Genomic DNA, 15,000 nt, shown 5'->3' with positions numbered 1-15,000 from the left:
ATGACCCAAGACTATTGTCCCACACAAGATAACATCACCAGTCATGTACAAGATGTATGACCCAAGACTATTGTCCCACACAAGATAACATCACCAGTCATGTACAAGATGTATGACCGAAGACTATTGTCCCACACAAGATAACATCACTAGTCATGTACAAGATGTATGACACAAGACTATTGTCCCACATAAGATAACATCACCCATCATGTACAAGATGCATGACCCAAATCTATTGTTCCACACAAGATAACATCACCAGTCATGTACAAGATGTATGACCCAAGAGTATTGTCCCACACAAGATAACATCACCAGTCATGTACAAGATGTATGACCCAAGACTATTGTCCCACACAAGATAACATCACCAGTCATGTACAAGATGTATGACCCAAGACTATTGTCCCACACAAGATAACATCACCAGTCATGTACAAGATGTATGACCCAAGACTATTGTCCCACACAAGATAACATCACCAGTCATGTACAAGATGTATGACCCAAGAGTATTGTCCCACACAAGATAACATCACCCATCATGTACAAGATGTATGACCCAAGACTATTGTCCCACACAAGATAACATGACCAGTCATGTACAAGATGTATGACCCAAAACTATTGTCCCACACAAGATAACATGACCAGTCATGTACAAGATGTATGACCCAAGACTATTGTCCCACACAAGATAACATCACCAGTCATGTACAAGATGTATGACCCAAGACTATTGTCCCACACAAGATAACATGACCAGTCATGTACAAGATGTATGACCGAAGAGTATTGTCCCACACAAGATAACACCACCAGTCATGTACAAGATTCATGAACTACAATGTTCCCTGATAAAATTGGAGTTAGCAAACATAAGGTCTGTATAGTGCTAAACTGGATTCATGTGGCATATTGATTCAATTTCCTGTTCTAAACTGGAGTCAGCGAGCATAATTCTGCAGTTTTCCATCTATTGCCCTAGTTTCAAGTTCGAACTGGAGTCAAGCAAGCACAATAATTCAATTTAAAATGGATTCAGTGTAGTGCTATAAGAAAATAAAAATGCCACTGGTGTGACCATCAGCCACAAGCAAAATATTGAAGTGGATCAACAACTGGATCTGAGGCAAGCAACACAGTGTAGTTATAAACAGACTATGTTCAGAGTGGGAAAAGGTTCTAAGTGGAATATCCAGAAATATGTATCTATGGTGGGTTTCAACTCACCCAATATTGATGAAAATATATCCAGCCACACTATCATGTTTACGGTCGACACGAAGATACATGGGAAAATAGCAAGTTTAGATGATACTGTATTGCAATAATGTAAGATGATGTGCGTGTGCTTTGCATATGGGTAAAAGACTAGCATTTGCTTTTCACCATTACAAAATGTAAGACACTGCACATGGAATACAATGACCTTAATCAGAACTATTCCTTAATGACACTATCTTGTATACTTTTGATGAAGAAAAATATTTAGGTGTCTGATAGTCCAATCACCGAAGGCAGCGCAACGAGTAGGTGCAGCAGCGAAAAAGGCCAACCGAAATTTAGAAATTATAGGATTTGCCTTCAAATACAAATATCCGCTCCCATCTGGATTACTTTATACAGGCATTGAGACCTTACCGTAAGAAAGACACAACATCCATAGGAAAGGTGCAACACAAAGCGACTAAAATGATTCTTGATTAAAAGTACTAACAACTCTTCAGGCAAGGCAGATCTCATAGAGACATTAACAATTTTGTAAGAGGTGGAAAAGGTGAACCGGGTCAATTTTTCGCAATGTTACGCACTGCCAATGCCAGAGGACACACCTTCATGCTCGCCTAAGTGTCATGCAGGATGAATACTGTACAAGGAAATACTTCTTCACACAGGTGGTGACAGCCCTATAGAACAGTCTACCAGCTGAAGCTGTGGGAACGAAACCAGTAGTGCACTGCAAAATAGCCCCGGAGAAGACTAATAACAACAATGAAAGGATCCTACTGGCTTCCTCCCCTCACCATGGGGTGCCCATAAAGTAAATCAATTAAGAATCAGTCACTGCTCCCTAATGTTACAACAATCGTAGGATCACCTGAAGATGAGACACCTTTAGCTCATTTCCCACGGAGATTAAACACCCTAAGGCTAATCTAACCTAGCCCCCAAGGTAGCATTTGGCATTAGTGTATTTAATCATCAGGTAAAATAAGTTGGGGTGTCTAATCTTCCTTAGTTTTACGTTAAATGATACACATTATTTACGTCACATGATTCAAATTGTCTCCCTATCACATGGTCGACTATGTTTACATCAGTTACGTGGTTTACATATTTATATTAGTCAAACAAACCACATTTTTCACAGCCCGCGCGTATTTAACATTCTTCACAAGTTCTGTGGAAATTCGAGTCTTATTTCCAATGATGACAACAGGCAAATTTCCTTCTCGGCCGCGGGTGGTGTACGGACTATGTTTCACTCGGGAGGAGATCTCTTGTTTTTGTTGCCGTTATTTAAACTATTTTAATTTAAATACGAACGAATGCCACTCCTTCCTATCTGTAGAATTTCTACTTTTAACCAATCAAATTATGTTTTAGCTAAATAACATCACAACTTTACATAAACACACCTTGTGGCAACGTTTACGTACGAGAGTGAGAGAAGAAATTTATCAACTATTTTATATGATTAAATTCTAACAACAGAGATAATTGGCGTCCATTATTCGTACTGAAACAATATACAAAACTGCTTTAGTGAAGTTTGTGCTAATGTTCAGAGTCAAGTTTTACTTCACTGATGAAAATTTGGCCACATTCATGTAAGGAGGGTCATATGCGCTCTCAGTGGGAATACTATTGTCATCTGTGGGTTAGGTGTGGTGTTGAGGCACTTACGGACTTGGCACAGAAAAAAAGCTGTCAAAACAATTAACAGTAATTATTTTACAAGAAAATTTCCAGTATTGCACAGTCGCAGCTTCGTCTCGTTTTCCTATTCTACAGATTTTTCTAAGTGTTACGACGAGTTACACTCAATAGTGCCACTAACACGCACCCTCAGTCGGCCTACAAGAACATGTGGGTGGGAGGGCCCATGAGTATTTTCTTGAACTTCCACTCTGCAGAACTTCGGTGAACTAGAACTCCAGACTGAGTGATGCTTCGAAAAATATATTTGACAAACACAATTGTATTTTGATATAAAACAACAAATCAATAAATGAGAAAGAAATTATATGGAAATGTAGAAACAACCAGATACCAGGGAGAGTGGACAAATAGACGCAGTAGGGTTACACAGAGTGGATAGTCATATTCAGGCATAACACTACACACACACACACACACACACACACACACACACACACACACACAAACACACAAAGACTATTGTCCCACACAAGATAACATCCACTACTACTACTACTTTTTTTTTTTAAATCGTGGCCTCCAGCCTCCCCCAATAGCCACACCTTCGCCGCCATTTTATTACCTTAATATTAAATATCCTAATACATAAATAGCTATCCTATCTGTGTTGAATTAGTTGAGCCGCAGATCTATGCGGCATTCAGTGACTGTAAGCTCATAGTCAATATCTGCAGCAGCTGTAGGCAGTGGGGCAGAAGCTCTCGTTCCCCTGAGGCAGACCAAAGCCGACCGAAGGAGACAGAAAGACAGTCGATATCTCATTCAGGCTGTAACATAACTTCCGGGCTGCTGCTTCTGTTCGGAGATCAACTCCGCGAGTCTGGCATAGAAACATCTTGCACTTGGTCCCATCCCACCAGAGGTTGTGAACACTAGAGGAGTGAAGCTGCCTTGATCAACGTTTTGAATTCTCTCCTCATATGCCCTTATCTTATCGTTCTCGTTCCTACTGTGTGCAGCATCGAGAGCTAGGTTACGGTGACATGCGGCCATGGGATAAAAAATCCTGATGGCGAAGAAAGCTCGCTGTCTCCGCGTCCAGAATCCTCGAGCACTGACGTCAACACGGGCTTCATTAGATGTGTTTGAAGTCCTATGTTGGAAGATCTCACCATCCAAAGGAAGGAGGTTCGGTTCTACCATGACATCCCGGCAGATTTCCTTCAACATACTTGCTGTGAGGTCCCTTACTTCGTCATGCCTCATGCATATGAAGCTCCCTTTCTTGCACACCATGGCGTGATTGACATCATAGGAAGAGCCACACACGCATTGGGAGGGCAAACCTTCTACTGGCCAACCGTACCTTAGAGCGATGGCATCTGTAAATTCTTGTTTACTGAGACTGAAACCATTTGCCCTTATCGGTAACGTAGTTAACCAGTTCGAGGCGCCCACCTCCTATAGCTACTTTTTTCTTCAAATTTTCTGGAACCTGCAGCAACAGTTGCAGCAACTTATCATTTTGGCAGAGCAGTCGTTCTGCCGTAATGGACCTACGAATCTTGATTATTTCACTGGCATCCACCTCCCTTGATGCGTTCTGGGCTATTATGTGGTCCGTGAGGGCTGCCGTGAGCTTAAGTGAATTTTGACGTTCGGTGGCTGCAATCTCCTCTGGATTGATTAGTCCCATCCCTCCCAGTCTTGATGGAAGTGCAAGAAGTGCTCTTTCTGCTGGGGTTAAGTGAGGGTGTTTCACTAATTTGGGAATGAAATTGACACTGATAGCTTCTTCCAGAGGGTGGAGGAGGGGTCCGATATCAGGGATAGTACGCATCAGGTAGTTCCAACGATGTTTGACTCCATGGGTGAATGCAGCAAAGGCCGCATGTGGCTCTGTGTTAGCAATCTCAGACAGAGCTTGGATTTCACTAACCCACTCATTCACCTATCCCGCTACGTACTCGGTCTTGAAGTCCGTAGTGCCAATTTCTGCGCCTAGATGTCTTTGGCCGTCCTTAGTTATTTTGACCTCACTTCCGCCAAACACCTCCAATGCCCGTTCGTAATGTTCTGGCTTCACGATGAGGAAGGACTTGCTGGCGTTTGGGTGGTACCCTATTTGTGGACCTCGCGATGTTACCAGGTCCCACCACTTTTTGATGCCCTCCACTTTTCCTGCTCCTGTAAGGTCATCAGCATATGCCACTTGTTTGACCCCAGTTTCAAATTTTATTTCTTGTTGGACCACTGATAGGCCAATTGCATACATTGCCATTGCAACGGGGTCCCCCTGTGTTGTTCCCTCAGTCGACTGTAGGATGGTATCACCTCGTAGAGCCTTGTTTACTATGTAGAGGTCTGAAGGATTCCTATACGAATTTTCAACATACATCGCAAAGCTAGGACACTTGATCTTGATGTTGTGCAGTGCAGCCTTGCGGTTAAGTATGTTGAATGCGTTTGAAGCATCCACCAGGAGAACGGCCTCACAATCACGCTGCTCAAATATCAATCTCATGGCGTGAATGGCCGCCTCCCCACCAGCCTGGTGGCCAGCACACACTTGTAGGTTCCCTGCTGCTGCCCTGACATCATCCTTTACCACCTCCATTATGCACTTTCCGATGATCCGCCTCAGCACTTCCCCCACCCCTATAGGTCTACATCCTGGTTTCTTTTCCAGAGGAATAAGGCGGCAGGCCGTCAGGGCCTGGAGGTGATGGCAGCAAGAGGATGCAAGCTTTCTTGCAAGGGCGGCAATGGCAGTGCAGAGATCGCTTGCTACAGGGCCAAACTTGTTTGTGCTGAGGATGACTCTCCAACCGTTTGCATCCAGACCTGAAGGGCCGGCTCCTCCTCGAGTCTTCAGTGCCTTTTTCCACACCATCTCTCCTGTTATTTTCTCGAACAGGACAGCATTTGGTGGGATATAGTCACCCTGGAACCTGATGCCTTCATCTTCGCTTGCAGGGGATGTTTCTCTTTCAATAGTTTTAATGTCTCTCTGTTTATTGGCATCACTCCACCGGAGGATTCCTGTGTGAGAGATCTTACCGCGAGAGACACTTTTCCCACACGCATTTTGTTTCCAAATTTTCTTGCCACGTCATCGGTGTTTTGCTTTCCGTCACCCGTAAATTTTAGTCTCTCCTGCATTGTTCTTGCTTCACATAGGAGATCATCTAGGGCCCCAGTCTGCCACATTGTCAATCTTCTCTTCATTGCTGCCACATTTTCTTTGTGCTTAGCCTTTGTGTGTGTCCTCTGACAAAATAGATGTGGTATTATTGCCAGTATTTGAAGAGCTAGTACTACCACCTTGCTGTCACTCGTAATAGAGTATAACGATCATCCAGTTATGATACAATGGTACGAATTATTAAGGATGTCACACAGGTTGGTGAGTTCTGAGGTGACTAAAGAGGCCGATACGGGTCTGGCAGGGTCGTTCATAGAAGTTGCATATGTGGGGGGTTACAACTAGTGCGGAAGGAACGGCGACAGCGTCTTTCTTGTGTTGCTGCTTGTCTGCCTTGTTCTGCAGTCGGGCTAAGTCGAAAGAATTGACACCTTCTTGTGTGGTGCTCTTCCAAGTTTTACGGTGTGGGATAATCGTCTCCCACGTGAGGGGGTCTATTTGGCACATTTTCAGGTTTGTCTTAAGACTATCCTTAAACCTTTTAAGTTGCCCACCGGCGTTACGTTTACTATTTGCTAGGTGACTGTAAAGTAGCTGCTTTGGTAGAGTCTACTGTCGTCCGTGCCGGTAACATGACCAGTCCAGTATAGTTGTTCATGGATAATGGTAGTCTCGATGCATCCACAGTTAGCGTAAGCAAGAATACTGGCATTTGTTCTCTTGTATGCCCAGCGAACTCGGAGGATGGAATGTAGACTACATTGGTGAAAGCTTTCAAGTGCCTTGAGGTGCCTCCTGTATGTGGCCCATGTCTCGCTGCCATATAGTAGGGTTGGGAGGACCACTGCTCGATATACGTGTAACTTTTTAGATAATTTCAGCTCCCTACAGCTGAAGACACAGTTTCGGAGTCTGCCAAAGGCTTGAGATGCACATCTGATCCAATGCTGAATCTCTTTATCAATGTCTGCGGTGGTGGACAGGTGGGAGCCGAGATGCCAAAAGTGGGTAACATTAGAGAGGGTAATACCGTTAAGCTGGATGGATGGTGGAGGTGTGTCTGAGCCAGGGGCAGGGTGAAAGAGAATATGAGTCTTGGGTACATTCACCTCAAGGCTGAAGTATGCATACGCATATGCAAAGGTGTTTCAGGATCTCCTGCAGGTCGCATTCAATATGAACGACAAGGGTGAGGTCGTCTGCCTACTGAAGTTCAGTAATGGAAGCTGCCGACACCTTTGTTCCTGCCTGGAGTCATCTTCTCCACTCCACTGGAGTGGAGAAGATTTTGACAAGAAGGTTGGTGAACTGTAGGCTTAGGTGGGGCGTATGTAGCAGGAGGAGGAGAGGGGGCTGATGAGGAGAGCAGATGAATCGGCGGAGTGGGAGACTCTGAGTAGAGGAAGACCTAGATTGAGGTGGGAGGATTGTGTTAAGAGGGACTAGGGAAAGGTTAACTTTGATGGAACTAGACGATAATGATGATGGATAGAGAGGAGAGGAGAGGAGAAGAAAGGAGAGGGAGGAAAATAAAACTGGCAGGAATTAATTAGCATTTAGGGAGGAGTTTGCTTAGGTACATCTATATATATAAAGTTGTAGCCTCTGTCTGTCTGTTTGTTCACGAACTCCTCCTAGGGTTTTGGAGATAGACCCCCATAACCATATATATTCTGAAACTACATTACCCAGGGTACTTGGATAAGAATATTTCATTTTGATCAAAGGGGGTCCCCGGGGGGTACAAACCCCCCACTGAAAAATTTTTTCCCTTCGATTTAAATGAAATTTAAACCATAGGTAAATGACCAGAAATGATGCCTATTCACAAAATATCAGCAAATTTCAATAATATTAAGACACCCTAATGGGGGCTAAACCCCCCTATATTGAAAATTTTGGAAGCCCATAACTTGAGTATTGGAGCCTCTATTATCACGGGGTTTTTCTATTAATTAAACGTAAAACAACAACCAAAATTACCTCTCTTTTATAGAAAAATTTGGGAAATTTAGACATTTTATCTATGACAAAACATCACTAGAATTATGGCAAGAAAAATTATTAGTTAATGCCTCTACATTTTTAACATTTTCATTTTTTTTTTTTTTCAGACATCCATTATACCACGGAAAAGAAAGTCCAGTTATGCAAATACTCCACATGCACAAAGGATGAGGCTTCGTCGTCAATCTGAAAGCTGTGATGCAAGGGAAGAACGACTTTCTAGGCAAAGACAGAGGCAAACAGAGTCTCGGCAAAATGAAACCTTGGGTGAGCATCAAGAAAGACAGGAGCAAGATAGATTTCGCCATATAGTTGCAAGAAGAAATGAGTCTGAAGAAGAGAGGCAACAGCGTTTGATTGCTGATAGAAACAGGTATCAAAATTTAAGACAACATGAGATTCAAAATGCTAAACATTCTGCATTACTGTATGACAAAAATGACCCATGTAACAAGGCTGCAATTGGAGAAATGACCAAACTTTGTCAGTGTGGCGCTAAGAAATTTACTGGAGAATCACTAGGAATGTGCTGTGGAAATGGAAAGGTTACACTGGATCAATTTCCACCTCTGCCTCAGTTATTTGAAGAACTGTTCACTGGGGAAAGTCAATTCAGCAAACACTTTTTGTCAAGACTCAGGGAGTACAACTCTCTGTTTGCCATGACCAGCTTTGGTCACAAAGATGCATCTGTCCAAGGTTGGAATCCATCTGTAAGAATCCAAGGTCAAATTTACCATCAACTTGGGTCACTGATGCCTCCTGAAGATAGAAGAGCAAGATACATTCAAGTTTACTTTTTGGACACTTTGGAAGATCAACTGAGAGCAAGAGGAGAGCATCAAAACTTGAATGCTGATATATTGGAGAGAATTACAGCCTGGTTAAATGAAAATAATCATTATGTGGGGGAGCTAAAGACTGCGCTAGAGCAAGTACGGCAAGTAAACATAAATGACAAGAAAATTGTAATTTGGGAAAATAAGCGTGCCCAGGGAGAACATGCTCGGCGTTTTAATGCACCAACAGGGGCTGAAGTTGCAATTTTAATGTCAAATGAGCCTACAGAAAATAGAGATATTGTTCTTCAGTTGAAACAAGGTGGATTGAGGAGAATTTCAGAGCTACATCGATCCTATGATCCTTTGATGTATCCATTGTTTTTTCCATATGGAACAGACGGCTACCACATATATTTGCAAGGGAGAAATGGTCGGAAAGTCACACAGTTGCAGTTTTACTCTTTCCATATTATGTGCAGAGAAGGGAACTACCTCTTGCTTGGAAGGCGACTCTTCCGGCAATTCTTGGTGGATGCATACTGCAAAATAGAAACTGAAAGATTGAAGTTTTTGAGAAGAGAACAGCAAAGTCTCCGTGCTGAAAATTACTCAGATTTACGTGATAGTCTGCTTGCTGCTGATGGAGATCCAAATCAAGTTGGTCGTCGCATTGTGCTTCCAGCGACCTATACTGGTGGTCCTCGATACCTTCATGAAAAAAGATCAGATGCGATGGCCTTTGTGAGACACTAAGGAAGAGCAGATTACTTTATCACTATGACATGTAATCCACGTTGGCCCGAAATTGTTGACAATTTGGCTCCCGGACAAGAGAGTCATGATCGACCAGATATTGTTGCGAGAGTCTTCAGATTAAAAGTGAAAAAGTTTATGGAACATATGAAGAAGGGAAAATTTGGTACTTTGCAAGCATGGCTGTACACCATTGCTTACCAGAAGAGAGGTTTACCCCATGCGCACTTTCTTTTCTGGATAGCTCCAGAGCACAAAATCAAAGCCGAAGAATATGATTTGGCAATTTCTGCAGAAATCCCTAAAAAAGAGCAAGATAAAGAACTACATGATCTGGTCATGAAACACATGATCCATGGCCCATGTGGTCCCCTAAATGAAGGTTCCCCATGTATGGTCGACAGAAAATGTTCCAAACAATTTCCCAAAGATTTCCTACAAGCTACTGAACAAGGGAATGACTCCTATCCAAAATATAGAAGGAGAAAGCCAGAAGATGGAGGTCACATTGGCAAGATCAAAATGAGACAATATGGACGTCAAGTTGAGCAAGAAATCACCAATCAATGGGTAGTGCCTTACAATACATATTTGTTGCGACAATTCAACTGTCATATCAATGTTGAAATCTGCTCATCAATTCATTCAATCAAGTATTGCATCAAATACATATCAAAGGGGTCAGATCAAGCTGTTTTTGAGTTACAAAATGCTGCACAAGTCAATAGTCAAGAACCACAGGTGATTGATGAAATCAGCCAATACCAAAACATGAGATATGTGTCATCATCAGAAGCAGCATGGCGGATTCTTGAGCATCCTACACATGTGCATTTCCCACCAGTTGTTGGTTTGGCAATTCATCTTGAGAATGGACAAAGAGTGCTCTTTCGTGAAGAAAATGCATTAGAGAGAGCTGTTGGCCCTCCACCTCCTACAACTTTGACACGTTTTTTCCAGCTCTGCCAAGATGATGACTTTGCAAAGACATTGAAGTATGCTGAACTCCCACAATATTACATTTGGATTAAAAGTACAAAGAAATGGAATCGTCGCAAGAGAGGTACTTTGATTGATGGAGTTAATGAGGATGGCCCGGTTTGGAAGGCTCCGGCCATTGGCAGGATGTACACAATCAGCCCAAGAGTTGGAGAGTGTTATTTTTTGAGACTTCTCCTGAACGAAGTGAGAGGACCAACTTCATTCCAAGATCTAAAAATAGTTGATGGCATTCTATGCACAACATTCAGAGAAGCTTGCCTTGCCAGGGGGCTTTTGGAGAATGATGACCATTTACGACTTGCCATGCAAGAAGCAAGAATTTCTCAGTCACCTGCAAACATGAGATGCCTCTTTGCCATAATTTTGACAGCATGTTCGCCAAGTAATCCAGCAGAGCTTTGGGAGATATTCAAAGAAACATTGTCAGAAGATTATTTAATGCAACATCGCAGGTCTATGAATGATCCAGATGCTCCAGTCTCAGATTTAGTTTTCAATCAAGTTTTGTGTCATTTGGAATACAAAGTTCTCATGATGGGAGGACATGTTTTGACAACATATGGCTTACCAAGAGCACCCCATGTTGATAATGAGCAGCTTTGTCGTGAATACAGACGTGAGACCAACTACAATCAGGAGGAGTTGGCAGTTCAGGTTGATGAACAATATCAAAAATTGACAGAGGATCAAAGGAGTGCTTATACAGCATTTTTGGAGATGGTGAATGGTGAAAGAGAAGATCATAAAAACATTATGTTTCTTGATGCACCTGGAGGAACAGGTAAGACTTATTTGCAAAACTTAATTCTAGCAAAAATTAGGTCAGAAGGAAAAATTGTGCTGGCAACTGCATCAAGTGGTATTGCAGCAACATTGTTGGAAGGAGGACGTACTTTGCATACCACTGGACACATACAGAATGGATGAGCCTACATGTTCAGTTACTCGAAACTCTAACATGGCCAAAGTAATACGGGAAACAAAAGCAATAATTGTTGATGAAGCCCCCATGGCTCATAAGACTGTTTTTGAAGCTATTGATGGAACTTTACAAGACATCACAGGTGTCAAGAAGACAATGGGTGGTATTCAAACTCTATTATCAGGGGACTTCCGTCAAATTTTGCCTGTTGTGAAAAATGGAACAAGAGCAAACATTGTTGATGCAAGTTTAAAGGAATCCTACCTTTGGAGACACGTATTTGTGAAGAAGCTGACAACAAATATGAGGGCTCATATGACTGGTGATTCAGATTCAGCAAACTTTTCAAACCTTCTTCTTACAATTGGAGATGGACACCTCCCTTATGTAGAAGTACCTGATACAATTTTAGTTCCTGAAGAACTTGGCAAATGTGTTGAGAAACTAGAGGATTTGAAGGCAAGAGTGTATCCAGACTTGAGCTTGAATGGAAAACATCCAGACTGGCTTGCTGAGCGAGCGATTGTTTCTCCATTAAATGCCAATGTCAACAAGTTGAATAAATGGCTAATGGATGAATTTTCAGGGCAGGAAAAAGTGTACAAATCTATTGACACTACAACAAATGATGATGAAGCTGAACAGTATCCTACAGAGTTCTTGAATTCAATTGAGTTTTCTGGAATGCCTCCCCATCTTCTGAAAGTTAAAGTTGGTTCTCCGATCATGATTTTGAGATCATTGGACCCACCCCAAACAATAAATGGAACAAGATGTGTTGTAACAAGATTGCATGAGAACTTGATTGAAGCAACCATTATATTCGGCCCTTACAAAGGTCAAGCTATTCTCATTCCGAGGATTCCACTTATACCAAGTGATAGCGAGTTGCCTTTTGCATTTAGGAGGCTGCAGTTCCCAGTGAGGCCATGCTTTGCCATGAGCATCAATAAGAGTCAAGGTCAAACTTTCAAAAACTATTGGTATAGATCTGACAAACCCATGTTTCAGTCATGGCATGTTTTATGTGGCTGTTTCAAGGACTGGAACTTCAAAAAACCTCTACATTTTAGCCAATCAAAGAAAGACAAGAAATGTTGTTTACCCTGAAGTTCTTCATTAGGACAAAGTATGAAAATTTATTTTCATGTATTTATTATGTTAAAAAATAAATAATTAATCTTTGAATTGCTAATTTGAAAATAATGCTTTACACAAATATAAAATGATCAAGTTTTGATTTGATATTTTGAAAAAAATTGATTTACAAGAAATAGAATAAGAATAAAAATTAATAATGTAATTTTGATTTAATATATTACAAAAAATAATGATTTCCAATTTTTCATGCATTACATTTTACATTGAGTTATATTGAAATGTATCATTTTTCTTCATAAATTATATCAATGATTTAAAATCAATCATCATTTTCTTACAAAAAAAATGTGTGAACCGCAGCAAGGCGCGGGTAATTCGGCTAGTCCGTAATAAAGTTGTCTTTACTGACGTCAGAAAACACTAAATTATTAGAGTGAATAACTTTTTTCATCGGTAAAGTTCCTCACTAAACTGCTGATAGTTATTCCATTATAAAGGGATAAAATTTTTCCATTAATTGAGTTCCTCACGATGAGCAACAATTATCAATAGCGAAGTTAAAGGGTATATTTAGCAACAGAGTTCTTCCTTCTCTTCCTTATCTCAACAGAGGAACCTAATGTTGGTGTAGTGATGAGCGGTTGAGGGATAGTTGGTGTGTAATAATAATAAACAGTTTATTGGAAAATATAACGGTAAAAGACTAAGATTATACAATGGCCAGATATATGTTACATAAAGTGACCTTGGGTAGTGTGTTGCTTATCAAAACCTTTCAGCACAAAAAAATAATTGAAGTAATTATACAAGTTATGATTTGCAGTGGTTGGAAAGGGGATAGTCTTACAACTAGCTGTATGAGGTTATGCAGGCATGAATCTGTTGTAGTATTACACAACAATGCGCGGACAAGTACCCGAGGTGACAGGTGGTATCGGCTCGGTTCCAAATTTATATATGGAGACATGATAATGATCAGGAGCTGAGAGGACTACTGTAATGAGTGACTCTTGATAGGTGGATTTTAGTAGCACAATAACACTACAGTCCAAGGGACACAGTAAACAAGGGTGTGGCTGGAGATCCTTGGCTGGAGGACCTCACTGGTAGTGTCTTGGGAAGGAAAACATTGGCCGTGACCGGAGGCAGAGTGTTTCCACTAACCACAGATTTATTAGATCTTATGCTCTATTCAACACTGTTTTTATTGTTGTTTTTACTGAATTTATTTCTTTTGTATCAGTCGTAGCTTGATCACTAATTTTTTCGCTGTTTTCCTGGTGGGAGTTTGTTGGTATATCCTGATGGAAGGATTTGAGGGATGGTCAACTGGTTAATCCAGGTAGCTACCGAATTGCTAATCTAATAAGTTCTCACCCCAGTGTGATCAAGGCATGTGTGTGTGTGTGTGTGTGTGTGTGTGTGTGTGTGTGTGTGCACAGGGTGGTGCAATTTGTCTAGTGTGGCAGCATTATGTTAGTGTTAAGATGCAAGAACTACTTGCTTCCTCTCGCTTTCACCTGCAACCGCTGGCTAGCCCTCGTGGCGAACAGGGAAGAAACTTGCATAAGTCCTCACCTGCCATTACACAGCCTCTTCACCAACAACATTCCAGCTGTGCCTCCTTGTGGCAACACATGGTAACTGGGTGCCTTATGGGCCCTCGCTAAACCAGCAAAAGATCTCGGAGCAGCAGTGGGCCCCAGAGGGACGGCGCATAGGCCCAATGGAAAGTAGACTCATCCTGGAGCCTACCAACCACTGCCCCGCTGCCTTGCGGATTAACCTTGATAGGTATAAGGCTACGAGAGTAAACCCCAAATGAAAAATCTGCTGTGGAGCCCCACATCAGGCAAACATGCTTACAGAGCTCCAACAAGACCCCAATGGTGGTATAGGCGTAAAAGGTGACCACCATTGGAACCCAACGACTACACAGGCAGACGAAGGCAATGCATGATGGACAGACTACTAAGGTGAAACTCAACAAACTGGGCTAGCGGCAGTCATTGCAAATCTTGCACCACTGGATCAAAAATAGAGAGCCAAGATGTGTGGTTGCAGCCTGTGCTCCTGCCTCACCACATAAATCAATGCACACACAGCCATCATCCAGCTCATCATACTTCTCATCATCATCAAAACCCCTATACGCCCAAAAGTCCTATGGCGACGGACGAGTGGTGATTGAGACAAAGCAGAGATGACTGTTAGAAGTCTCTAGCCACAACTCTGCACATGGGCGGAATAGATAAGATGGTTGTTTATCTAGGCAGCAGTGCAATCCGGTCCTGTTTGTGCGACTGAGCAGCCCATTCGAGGAACCAATCTGCTCACCCCACATGGGGAAGGGGCTAGAAAAGGTGCCCTAAGCAGAGCCTGCCTAAAAACCAACTTGA

At 42.1% G+C, this 15,000-nt stretch overlaps 2 protein-coding genes across 2 annotated transcripts; both read left to right on the top strand.

The window, feature by feature from the left end:
• The first annotated feature begins 9,600 nt into the window (after window positions 1-9,600).
• LOC121877697 lies at window positions 9,601-11,505 on the top strand. The gene has a single exon (XM_042383521.1). The coding sequence runs from the start codon at window positions 9,601-9,603 to the stop codon at window positions 11,503-11,505; it is 1,905 nt and encodes a 634-aa protein (XP_042239455.1).
• Window positions 11,506-11,536: 31 nt separating this feature from the next.
• Window positions 11,537-12,610, top strand: LOC121877696. The gene has a single exon (XM_042383520.1). It carries the CDS (start codon window positions 11,537-11,539, stop codon window positions 12,608-12,610), a length of 1,074 nt encoding a protein of 357 aa, XP_042239454.1.
• The last annotated feature ends 2,390 nt before the right edge of the window (window positions 12,611-15,000 follow it).

Source organism: Homarus americanus, unplaced genomic scaffold (genome assembly GCF_018991925.1).
Source record: "Homarus americanus isolate GMGI-L3 unplaced genomic scaffold, GMGI_Hamer_2.0 scaffold15566, whole genome shotgun sequence".
Lineage (NCBI taxonomy): Eukaryota > Metazoa > Arthropoda > Malacostraca > Decapoda > Nephropidae > Homarus > Homarus americanus.
This window is presented reverse-complemented; position numbering and strand designations above follow the sequence as displayed.

Bases quoted from the DNA above. Each gene is read 5' to 3' on its own strand.
- LOC121877697 (XM_042383521.1), top strand. From the start codon at position 9,601: ATGACATGTAATCCACGTTGGCCCGAAATTGTTGACAATTTGGCTCCC.
- LOC121877696 (XM_042383520.1), top strand. From the start codon at position 11,537: ATGGCCAAAGTAATACGGGAAACAAAAGCAATAATTGTTGATGAAGCC.